Here is a 12,669-nt window from a genome sequence, read left to right on the forward strand (position 1 = left end):
AACGAAGGGTAACGCGAGCGAATCCCGGCGAATCGAAATTTGACGCTAACCCCCGAGTCACGGTGGTTGTTGCATAAACGTACATATTTATTTATCACCGTATAATCCCTGACTTTCCCTCGGGGGTTTTGCCACATGGCAGTTTGACGGTCCCCAACGGAATTACCCCACCCGGCCGCTTATAAATTACACCGAGGTACGAGCAAGGTTTAAGGGCCTGCTTAAGTTGTCAAAGCAATCGGAGAGTTAAATGCCCCGGCACTGGGGGTGGAGGGGCGAGACTTACCCTTAATACTTTTTCGATCGGGACAGATTCCGCGGGTCCAGCCCCCTGAAAATCACTGCCAGATATTTATTCGATTATACGCGTATCATATCACGCATTTCTATGCGCGAGCATAGTGCTACATTTTTTATAATAATTGTAATTCTTTAACTTTCTGCAAAAAATATTTCGTTTCCAATTTATTTACTTCGACTACGATATAATTAGTATTGTAATTGAATGCTATATGCGCGTCGAAGATATATATATCTAGTTAAATAATTAAATAACCGCTGAACTAGCGTGGAAAGAAATGAAAGAAAAAAGTTCTGCAAAAAACATAGAAGTAAAAGCGATACGAACCAGTACTCACAGGCTGTTGAGACCGTTTCGGAATTGAATTCCGTTCGGTCCATGTCCGAATCGATTCCTAAAACACGCGTTTGCTTCGTGACGCCGCGGCCGGGAACTTGCGAGTCGAGCGTCCTCGCGCTACGACACGTAACGAATTTCGATATCCCGTGGCTCGAGCGGCACAAAGAGAGAAAGGGGTTGGAAAGGCGGCGCGCGGGTTACCGAGAGGGCATTCGGTGGAGAAAGGATGGCTGGTCATAGTATTGACTCGCTTTTGCGGATGCAGGGGCGGAGTTTTCGACCTCTCTCCCTTCCTCTGCCCGCCGGTCCCACTCCCTGCTTGCATCACTCTTCATCTCGCTTTATTTCTCCTTCTTCAACTCTCTTTCACCCTATAAATATACTCCGTGCGCCTCATCCCTGCCCCCGATCTTTTCTCCCTGTCGCTCGGCAATATCCTCCTTCCATATTCATCTTCCTCTGCCGCGTGTAACAAACCGTGCTTCCCGTTTCTTCTCTCGATCCATCTCGCGAGCTTTCACCCTCTTCTTCCTTCTCGATCGTCCCCTCGGTTCTTTTCTCTCCCTCGGTTCACGATCTCCTCTTTCGACAGCCATCTTCGTCTATTATGCGTAACTTGCCGTGCTTCCCGTTTCTTCTTTCGTTCAATCCCGCGAGCTTTCATCCTCTTGTTCTCCCTCGGCAACCACCCCCTGCGATACCTTTTCTCCGTCGTTCCACGATATTCTCGTCGCATAGCCATCCTTCTCCGTCGCGTGCGACAAACCGTGCTTCCCATTTTTTCCCGCGTTCCATCTCGCGAGCTTTCACCCTTTTTCTCTCCCCCTCGATCCCACCTGTTTTCTTCCCTCTCTCCTTCGCTCTTCTTTCCACAATAGCCACGGTTCTGGATTCCACTTGCGCGGAACAAAGAGGTTCCCTCGTCTACCCTTCGCCTCCCACCCGACGTGAACGACGAGGCGGTCGGGGTCGAAAGGGGATGACTCGTCGCACAGGACCGTGAAACCCCCACCCACGCGGCGACAAAACTCCCGTTGAAGGGTGACCCAGCAATGGCGGCGGGACTTGTTGTATTTCGCTTTCGAGGTGAGCTCCATTCCCTTCTACCTTCTCGATTCCCGCTCCAACCCCCTCCGCGGCGGCAGCCAGGCATCTAGGGGGCAGGCTGAGAGGGCTGGATGAAATGAAACCGAGCAGGTCAGAGCGAGGAACGTAGCAGCGGAACGAAACGGGACGGAGGAATCGAAAGTGGCTGCGCCTGACAAGGAACGACGAGGGAGGGTGGCTGAGAAAGACGGGAAATCGAGACGCAGCCGGACAGAGAGGAGGAGACGGTCTATATAGCGCGGAAACAGCAACCTCCATTTATTTTATTACATTATCATACCAACTAGGCGCTCGATAAGTGGGGCTTTAAAGCGACGGTTCTCAAATCCGTTTCGCGTGGAACTTTCACGCCCTGAACTCCGCCACTCTCTGGCTACCACGTAAGACGATGGCTTCTCGTTCGCAGAGAAAAAGCTGGATTGAAAGTTAATGGGTATCCGGTGAGAGAAATCGATCTCTGTATTTGTTACTCGAGCGTACTTTTTATCATTTGATTCCTTCGCTATTTTGCTCCATTTTTACTGCTGTTACTGCTCCTAGTTTCGTATTAATTTGTAGAAATTTAAAAAGTGCGCTTGCTTCGAAAGCTATGGAACAAAAGATAGGACGCGTACGATTTACGCTGGCACGAACGTCCACGAACGAGTCAGATCGAATTGTTCAGCCGTTAAGTTGGATTAAAAGCAAAGGCAGCGACGTACGTGCTCCTCTGCAGATCACCGTCATTTAATGACCATCGATTATCGCCACGGATTTAAACGAAACGCGCGCATAATCACGCCCCGTCGTATTTCACGGATTTGTCGGGTTCATCGATCCTGTGAGCACGCGAACGATTCAATCGAAAGCAAGCGCTCGATCCACGAACGTGTACTACATTCTGCTTGACAAAAAAAATGCTAAACAAATAATTGTAATTCACTGCGAAAAGTATGCCCACCAATCGTAATTATGATTTATTTGTGCATTATGTTAAACCTTCGTTTGATTAACGCCCTCCTCGCACAATTAAGATACGTACGTCATTGCAATATTTTAATTGCAATACAAATTTTATGATTCATATTTAGAGTGTGAGTTATTTGTTAGCAATAAGAATATTCCATTCAATTAATATTCGAATTACCGACTGTACGTTAATTCTTTAAATATGCATACATTTCGTAGTATTGGACTTTCGCGGAGCTTGATATTTAAGATATTTTATTCTGGGCAATGAGTATAGTACGAGAGTGAATATATCGTGATGGAAAAAATTCTGATGAACTTTTCAAAAGTATACATTTTTTGCCAATGGTTCGTACCCTCGGTTCGTGTCTCGCGACGGGTGGTAGTCCATTACGAATTGCAGAGGAGCGTCGAAAAAGAATCCCCGCGAATTTTTCACCCCGTCCAGGTTGGACTCCGGAATTCGCCGGGCTGGCTGACGTTTAAGAAATCTGATTTTCTCCTCACGTATATCGGAGGATTACCCGAGTATTCGCCTTCGACCAAGACGACCACTTCATTCCAGATATCCACAAACAACAGACGATGGATCCCTTCGATTCTCTTGTTTTTCCCTTCTTTAACCTCGTCCTTTTCACTCGCAACGAGAACGGAATACCAAATTGTCTCTGCTTTCTCTTTTTTCAAATCCCGTCGAGAGAGGCGCAATCGAGTTGCTCCGATCGCGGAATTTATTTCTTCGATAATTCCAACGTTATTTACGATTGTTTCAATAAATCGATTACGAAGTTAGATATCATTCGTTTGACGATTGATCGAGACGAGACGTAAAGAAAGAAATTTCTGAACGGATGCTCCTGGGGAATGGACCTGTATCGGTCAGAGAATACCGTCGGACCACCTTTACCCCCTTTTCCTCCCTTATTCCTCTCTCCCGTCCTCCCTCCCCCATAAAATCAATAGATGCGTCGGCGTCCAGCACGCTAGGAATTCTGCCGTATAACCTCGAGCGATTAACTAAAATCGATCAAACGCTCGGCGTGTCAAATATAATCGAATAAATTGTACAATTCCGATGAAATCAGAGTAAACGACGATCTCTGGCCAGATCTGCGGAACGTATCAACGATATCAACCCTTATCTTTGCCGAACCGATATGAATTATCGTTAAACTATCTGGACAGTGCACATAATTTGATATCTCGACGCGGGATCGACTGTTTTTGGAAAATTATTGTACTTGAACGAGAACATTGAGTTTATTTGTGGGGTGTTGATTTTTCAATGTCGGAAGCCGCTTTTGCAAAAGAATCCGGTTTATAGGGTGCAGGATACGGTCGGAGAACCGTTTATCCAATTACTGCCACTTCCAGTCGACTAATATTTGCCCGGCGCGTGTCGACGGCTCGTCAACCGTGAAGCCTGAACGGCCCTCTACGAGCAACGAGTAGTCCTTTGTCTCTTTTGCGAATTAATTTCAAGGACGAGGACCTTTGTGCTCCGCGAGGGTTCTTACTTCGCGTCAGGCGAACCCAATTTGCGCTTAAACAAGGAGCATCTTCGCATAACTTAGCCTTGCGTGAAATCCAACGTCAAAGGGAGGGAACTTCTCTTTTTGAGTCGGCTCGACCTCGCGGGATTTAGACGGTGAACTTCAAAGACGCTACGGATTGAGAGGAAGAATGCGAAAGCTTTCCATTTATATTAAAGAAGAGATTCTAAACGGGGACGTGAAAAATTGCTAACTTTGCTAAATTCTTCAGTGGAAAAATGCGATTGACAAAGTAAGCACAGTGAGAGGCACAATTTGAGTGGAATTATCATAAAAATTCCTTCCAACGAAGTTGCTTTTTGTATTGCTGCATCTAAAACTCTTTTGAATAATTGCCTATTATATTTTTGATAAAAAATTTGTATTGAATGAAATTGTATTAGTCTGTACTTTCAGCTTGTAAAGAAACGATCCATGCATACTTACAGTAGATGCAGCCAAGTCTGTACCGGCCACGAGCCCAGTAGATTTCTCTTCATGTTTAAAGGTCGATCGCAGACTCGCAGTAGTATAGACCCGTTGGACGGACACAGACCACTAGTGCCATCTCTTCCTCGCGTGCGTGCGATGAAGAACAAGTTTTCGAATAAATTGTCATTCTCCCTGAAATTACATTCACGTGTTAATTGAATCAATAAATTTTATGCTTCATCCTCTCATTAAACCACTAATTTAAGAGCAAAATTTCTCAATATTAAAAAAGTGACTCGCTTCTTCGATGTATACGATCATCCAGCTTGAACGTTTCCCAACAAGATGGCGCTACTAAAACTGAAACCAAAATTTTTATTATTTACTTAAATAACGTAATTATTAATAGACACTGGATATCGTTAAGATGATTAAAATTGTTCGATCTATTTAGTACGCCGCGCGTGCTTCCGCCCTTGTTATCATAGATGATAGTAAGCCATGATGCCTGAAGGTGTCACCGAGAAAGCAAATGGCGAGCAGTGTCAAGCACCGTTGAGTCACCGAGAAACTCAATTGTCGATGTCAGGGATCGTTCTCGTTTAATTCTCGATACGATCCTCGTGGTCCAGAGAAGAACAGTCGTTCGCGTTTCGTGCTCTTTTTTTTCGGCGAACGTGCCAGCGTGGCTCTTGTGTTTTGTTTCCCTGGAAAATCGATAAACTTCAAGGGTCAAACGTCGAACCTTACGCGCAGGTTTCCCTGGAAGTGTGTTATTTCTCTCGTAGAGAATCCTACGCGTCAAGATGTCCACGTCGATGACGGACAAGCTTCTGGATGACATGAACAGTATACCGCTGGCCGACGATGATCCTCAAGGTAAGGAAATTCGTGTGCCACGTATCTGACCCAGTTCCCCAAACTTCGTTGCCGCAGCTTGCTCCGTTACGATGCAGTGCTCAGTTGTGCATCGCATTGCGTGAATTATTTAAATACCGCACGTACGTCGAACATCGCCGCTCCGATTGTTAAATCGTGTTTCGATAGACGATTTTACAGGGAAATTAATAGTGTAGTGTTGAGTTATGTGTAACTTGAATTGGGTCTACTTGTAATTACGTTTGTTCGGGTATTTACGTGTCGGTTCTGTTATCGACGAGTAATAAATTCTCTGCGCAATTTTCGGAGCACGAAGTGAAAATCTATCGAGAATCATTTCGCCAAGTTTCACTTACCCCGTGTAATTAAATATTTTGCTTGATTTCTAATGACTAGGTATTGCGTGGGATAATACAGTTGGAATGATTGTTTTTATTTGCAGTAATTATCCCTGAAGAGGAGATCTTGGACACTAGCTGCCACATATCTGATGCTCTTGGCAGTGGACACAGCATGGATTCCATACCGTCAACGTTTACGAATGGGAGTTGTAGTCCAAACAGTAAGTCTGAAATCATCAGATTTCACAATTAAAAAAGTTTCCACGAATGCTCTCAACGTTATCTGACCGTAGGCTTAGACCCTGATATCAGCCCAGACGAGCAGGAAGAGAAGGCTAGGTTGATCGCCCAAGTACTCGAACTCCAAAACACGCTGGATGGTAGGTGAACTTTTAATCTTCGTTGCTCCTACGATTTTCCACGTGACTGTTTCTTAACACGATCATGCGTCGTTCAGATCTGTCCCAGAGAGTGGACAGCGTGAAGGAGGAGAATCTGAAACTGAGAAGCGAGAATCAGGTGCTGAGCCAGTACATCGAGAACTTGATGTCCGCGTCGAGTGTTTTTCAATCAACAAGCCCGAACACCAAGAAAAAGTGAATGCATGCCATGCCGCTAGAGAAGAATTGTCGAGGAAACAGGGATCTTAAACTAATGTGATCTTTCAGTCTCCGTGAAGAGCGTGTACCCGTAATTATAACTGCCTTATTTAACGAGAGAGCGGGAGAAATATATTGTAGATATAAGAGTTCTGGAATCGTTTGATAAACCGTGCTTATTTCGCATTCACGCGTTTTCCACCGATCCGCGTACACGCTTTTCACGGGGGGACACACGCGAGCGAGCGAGAGAATTCGCTCGTTTCATTCGAGAGTGCGCGTTTTCGAGTCGAAATTCTGTCGAGCTTTACGATTCGAGCATGTGCGTTCGAGAAATCATCGTTCAGTCTCCTTTTTAGTCACCGCATACGCTTTTTGCTTGTGAAGCGCTTACCACTGTTACTTATTGCCAAAGAATTACGATTTTACGTTTGTGCAATTCCTTGAAGTCGCGCCGGTTCGCAGAATCTCGATTGCCATGTCTGCAAAATCGTTTCGCTTACTATCGATTGGTAAGATCGTTGAAATTCGTGCGACAAGGTAACGCGGCAATTTCGTTACGCGAAATTAAAATGATACTCCTCGAGATTTTTAGCTAATTATAAGCGTCTGTCATTCTTTGATCGCATTTCCCGGTGAACGATTCTTATTTCCAGTATTAAATCACTTTCGTTGAAACTCATCATCGATCGCTTTTTCGCGTATTTGATATTTACGAATAAGAAGCAAGGGTAATAAATGTTTGTAGTTACCGTATTTAATCAAACACCAGCGTTTTTTAATTGAAGCTTTCGCTTAAGGGTTTCGATATACGTGTATGCAATGTATGTAGATGTACAAAAGAGATAAGAAATAGTTATATATATATATATACAATTACATACAAATATAAATATAAATATATATATATATAAATATTACATATGATTATATAATATATTACGATAGAAATATGCGTTCGTAAAATCGTCGCTGAAACAGGCTGATCGCAAAATTGACTAAATTACTGATCGCACGGTGAGCCTCGTTGGGAAACGGTTCGCGCGATTGGCATTTCGCACGAATTTGCGTTCACGCTTGAACCATTGCTTAAAATAGGACGCACACTGCCCTGAATACCACGGCCATCGATTCGCGCCTAGTTTCTGCCGATGAAAACACGTGTACTTCGACAAATAACCGATCTTAGGATCCGCGCTCTATTTCCGCGACGGCTCTACGAACGCTGCGAGCACAGTGTAAAATGTTAAGCATTGACCGTAACTGACTGATTAATAACTCGATCGGCGCTTCGCCTGCAGCACGATCGATCGATGATTTAAGAGACAAGGATCAGGAAGAAAAAATAAAGTAATGTACCGCAATTTAAAACTGCAACTTGCGACAGAGTTTCAGTTGAAGGGCACAAGCTGAATGCACAATCCCAAATTATTCCATTGTTGAGTAACACAGTGTTATAATAAACATTATATTCTATTGGAAGGCGATCAGATATATTTATTTCCCACAGGTAGCGACTAATCTTAATCTCTTTCCAGCCTGGAACGTACGAATTTTTTCGTTGTTGGTAAAAAAAGATGCGTAAATTCGTTAGAAAATTGTTGACAACCGATACGATGCGTTTCATTTATCACTTGGCTATAATGTGTAGTGTCCCTTGGTTTCGAATTTATGTATATTTAGAATCTTCGCGAGTTTCTCTACTCCTTTCGTATCGCTAGAAATTGTATCGACTTTTGGCCCCATCTAGTCCTCGGTCCTGGTTTCGCGCGTCCGTTCTTCTTTATCCCGATCCACCATCCGTGGTTCGCGTACTTTCGCGACCGGAAAGCATCGTAGGAACCAACGTTCCACTGTTCCCATTCCGTGTTATCCTTGTTCGCTATTGGCTGGAACGCGATAACAACCAGTTAGAATTTATACAGTAAATATTAACCGAATAATAAAAGAACACGATCTGACCTCTCCGTACAAACGACCCTTCTTGTTGAAGGCCAAGTATATTCTAGTCTCAACGCTCTGTATTCGTATCACTCCAAACGACACCGGTATAATGTGAAACAAAGCTGAAAATCAATAAAAAGAAAACAGCAGTAGTTCTTATAATTACACTAATTATTGGTTCTCTATTAATATCGCAATATATATGGTTTGGAGAATTGAAAATCGTTGCACTCCACTATAGTTACCATGTGGCTCGTTGGTGGCACTCAGACCTCGAACACGACCAGACGCCGACACACCAAGGTGATACCCAGTGCGACAGAACAGTTTGATTACCACACAATTGTACACAGGATTCTGCGCTGGGTTTCTAGGGTCCCATATTACACAAGGCGGGCGTTTAGGCAACTCAGACGTGATGTAATGCTGAGCTCTGTAAGAGAAAATTCAATATTTAGAGTCTGCGTACACATCGTGCAAGTCTTCGACATTACTGCATTGGAATTCCTTTTAAATTTCTATACAGGAATATAATATATACTATATGTGATATACATACATAGTATATATCTATTTAATTTGGTATTATATCTATTTATTGAATTTGCATTATTTAGTGGAATACGGTTTCTTGGTCATCGAAAACAATAGCGGCAAAGCCTAACGCGATGCGACACCCAGAGGCGCGCTATTTATAACATATTATTACGTTTGAAAAAATGGGCCGATCGACTTTTCAGGTCAGCGAGCTTCGTGAATGAAGCGTGCACCGTTGCACCGTAGACGTTTTCCAACCCCGTTAATTTTAAACGGATGCTCGAGGGGAAGAAACGCGATGCCGATAAACTTTATTCGACAAGTTGAGCATCGACTAATAATAATCCAGCTAATAGTTTCGATAAAACTACGTTCTATATTAATAGCCTCTGATCGACAAAAATACCTGGTATCTTTAACCGCGAGCAGAAACGAGGTGCAACTTTACTGCGATCGGATGGGTCGAGCGAAGCTCGCGTTCCAACGGTCTGTAATTCATACTCTTGAAAATTGTTACGTCTTGACATTGCGCAAATACGCCCCCGTTAATTAGGCGTGGAACGTGCCACGATCTATTTGTCGAAACTCGAGCGCGGACACGATCGTAAAAGTCGATCCTAATTTTCCGTCGCGCGGGCCGCCTGCGCGCTTTAATGCAATTCGCGCGGAATTGCAGCCTCGCCGGTTGCCACGGTGCTCGAATGCCTGTGTAATAATAATACGCGTAACGCGGACCTTACCTACTACTCCCTACACCTAGTGACCCTGCGACAATATAGAGCAGAAAGTTAATCGAATCAAGTGATCAATGGCTACGTATCGCGTATCTCGTACTAGGGTAACTGATGGAGCTCTTCATCAACAGCGCGATTTCAAGGTGTACCGTGTCTGCGTACCGTCGCAGTCGTTCCGTGGATCGCTTCACTGGAACGATATACGATTACATGAATCATAAACAAATTTCTGGTTTCAGAAAATAATATTTCATCTCATTTTTTTATTTTTCTTCCGTTTTAGCTTACGTAAAAAACGGGATATCATATATACCAAATCTTTACGCACGTACGTAACGAGAACAAGAGCAGAATTGAATTGCAGCAGGATTAAAATTTCGCGCTCGTTTCACGTGAAAGAAAGTCCTCACATTAAAGGCACGCGTGAAAGTAATTTAAGTAACCACGTTGCTCGCGATAGAAACGCGTCCGCGTTTAATTAACTGTCCGATTAATCTCTGCTTAACGATCCACAAAGCGGAGCGTCAAGAAGATTGGTTGTAAAGCGACTTCACGGCGGGCACGTAGCAGAAAATAAATCTGGCTGGGTGATCGATGAACTCGTTACACGGTTCCTGCTGCAACAACGCTTTTGTTTACCATAATAATCATCCTCCCATTCGATGCTACTCGCTCAGAGACTCGACAGGTTTGCGTTCGATGTTCACTGACCCTTTTCGCCACGTAGCCGTTTAGTCGATTAACTTCTCACCCTGGGATCCAAAAACGGCCGACGCGATCGAAGGTACAGCCACGGGCAATAACAGGCGAAATCCGAAACTGTTAACCGCGCACGGCATCGAGCTTAGGTGGAGAGTTAATCGATTCAAGTGATTAATGAACGCTCGCTGTAGGTACACGTTAGAGGGAAATTACGTCTGCGGACTTATTGTTGCCCGCTCGCGACCAGCTCGCGGGGAAACTTCGTTTTAAAATATGCATCGGCCTTTCGTCAATGTCAGCGGCTCGTGCATCATTGCATAAATCATTGCATTTACGCAGCTGATCGAACGAGCCACGTTTCGCTCTGAGTTATCGCACTTGACAAAACCGCGTGCACACAAACCACGGTTCGACCAACCGTGATCCGACGGATTTAACGATATATGGGACTTTAATTGGCGACTTCCATCGAATTAACTCGGCTATCGATCAATTTTGAAAATCGTAATCGAATCAATGCCCAAACAACGTGACGAAGACGCGATCGTGCTCTTGGCTATCGACAGCTCGTAATTATTGGCAAATACCCATTCTCGTCGAACTTCACCGTGGTGGTCAAAGGCCTCCGGGATTCCTTTTTCCTTCTGCGATCGCCGTTCATCTCCTTTTCGCTGCCCGGCACTTTCTCCTCCCCGATCGATAGATCCGAATCGTAGCTGTCGTCGCTGCAGCTGTCATCGATGTCGCTGCATTCCTCGTCGCATGTCGGCGCTTCTAAATTCTCGTGAATCCAACGTAGACTCATCCTCTTAGGGCGATATTTCTGTTGGTACCTTTGTTACAGAAACAAAACTCGGTCAGACAAATTATATTAATCGACAAATAAGATTGATAAACGATTGAACTTTCATTCGGATATTCTAGAGCTTTGGTTGGCGTTTTCGTGTTCGAAGAGGGAAGGCAAGATTCTGAGGACACGAAACGAGAATAGGACGTGTGGGATTAAACGTAGAACGTGACGGAGAACAGTTCGGTTCAAGATTAGCGGTGGTCTCGGTCTGTTAAGACGACAGATTGCCACGAAAAACTGGCGTGAATAATGCGACGAAATCTATACTGGTAAAAGGCGATTGAGACGTTCAACTGTGATTCTCTCTCTCAGCGATTGAATCCTGAAAGGTCGTGAATATACCGTTGGTGTTTGATGAATAAAAAAAAACTAAATAAAGCTCGCCGCTTTGGCTTTTATCTTTCATTGGAACCGATGGCGGTGTAAATTGAGAAACATTCTGAGGAAGAATAGCAAAAAAGTAATCCATATTCAAAGAATATTCAATGTTTTTTGTCTACACAGAAGTATCGTGAAATAGATTTCTGTCCGTAGTGTAATAAATAGAAAACTAACGGCTGTTCCGGTCTGTTAATGTCCAATTATAGTGATAAAGAAATAATGGTAAGGCTTGTGTACCACGCGGTGTTGTGCTGTCGTAAATGTGTGAGAGTTATTTCCTACCGCAATCCCGTACAAAAATATAGCGCGAGTTGTGTTCCGAGAATTTCGGGGAAGTTTCAATTTTTCTGCGCCCACTGAAGCTACCTTGGTAAACGAAACGAAACGAAGCAGCGTAATAAATTTGCAAAGCCGATGATTACAAAACCTCCGTCGCGCTTTGAAGTTCGCGTTACTTCCTATCTTTGATCTGGAAAGCGCAATGGATTTCTCTAAATTAAAAATCCACTTTCCAACGTGTCGACACCGAACCGATTCACTTTTTCTAAAAATAAATTCCAATCCACGCAACGACGTTCCTCTACCCTCTTGTTTCGTGCGCCAAAATGACAACTGTTCGAAATCGTGTTCAAGGCGATCTCAAATCTCCAGTTACGCGTTGTCGAAACAAAAATTACGTCGATACCACTGGTAGCGAGATCAAGATAAAAGTTAAACGTTCACAATCATCGATCAATCGAACTGCGATCGAAGCGTCGCGCTACACAAGGGATGAAACTCACCTGCTCGAACGTCCTGATACCAGATGCTGCTTCAGAGGCTCTCGGTATCAATGTCGAACGCGGATGGATCCGATTCCCGATAAAAGTGCGACGGTTGACCGAGACGGAAGCACAGGTTTCGCAACGCTCGCCCAGCGTCGATTGAACAGCGTCAGTTGAACGGTTCCGTTTCACGGGGTCCACGAGCAACGCATTGTCCGCGACGTGTCACGGAATCACCGGCGTCGACGGATGTGCCCGGACGCAGCAACGCTCTCTCGT

At 44.3% G+C, this 12,669-nt stretch overlaps 2 protein-coding genes across 2 annotated transcripts; one reads left to right on the forward strand and one right to left on the reverse strand.

Annotated features, from left to right (window-relative positions):
- The first annotated feature begins 5,060 nt into the window (after positions 1-5,060).
- Positions 5,061-7,960, forward strand: LOC143423729 (uncharacterized). Its single transcript, XM_076895250.1, has 4 exons — positions 5,061-5,538; positions 5,981-6,100; positions 6,173-6,259; positions 6,337-7,960. Exons 1-4 carry the CDS (start codon positions 5,466-5,468, stop codon positions 6,477-6,479), a joined length of 423 nt encoding a protein of 140 aa, XP_076751365.1. The 5' UTR covers positions 5,061-5,465; the 3' UTR covers positions 6,480-7,960.
- Positions 7,961-8,108: 148 nt separating this feature from the next.
- Positions 8,109-12,440, reverse strand: LOC143423834 (fibroblast growth factor 1). The gene is made up of 5 exons (XM_076895440.1): positions 12,409-12,440; positions 10,983-11,228; positions 8,668-8,855; positions 8,441-8,544; positions 8,109-8,367 (listed from the first exon to the last, which is right to left on the reverse strand). Exons 2-5 carry the CDS (start codon positions 11,198-11,200, stop codon positions 8,179-8,181), a joined length of 699 nt encoding a protein of 232 aa, XP_076751555.1. The 5' UTR covers positions 11,201-11,228; positions 12,409-12,440; the 3' UTR covers positions 8,109-8,178.
- Between the last annotated feature and the right edge of the window lie 229 nt (positions 12,441-12,669).

This window comes from Xylocopa sonorina, chromosome 5 (assembly GCF_050948175.1).
Source record: "Xylocopa sonorina isolate GNS202 chromosome 5, iyXylSono1_principal, whole genome shotgun sequence".
Lineage (NCBI taxonomy): Eukaryota > Metazoa > Arthropoda > Insecta > Hymenoptera > Apidae > Xylocopa > Xylocopa sonorina.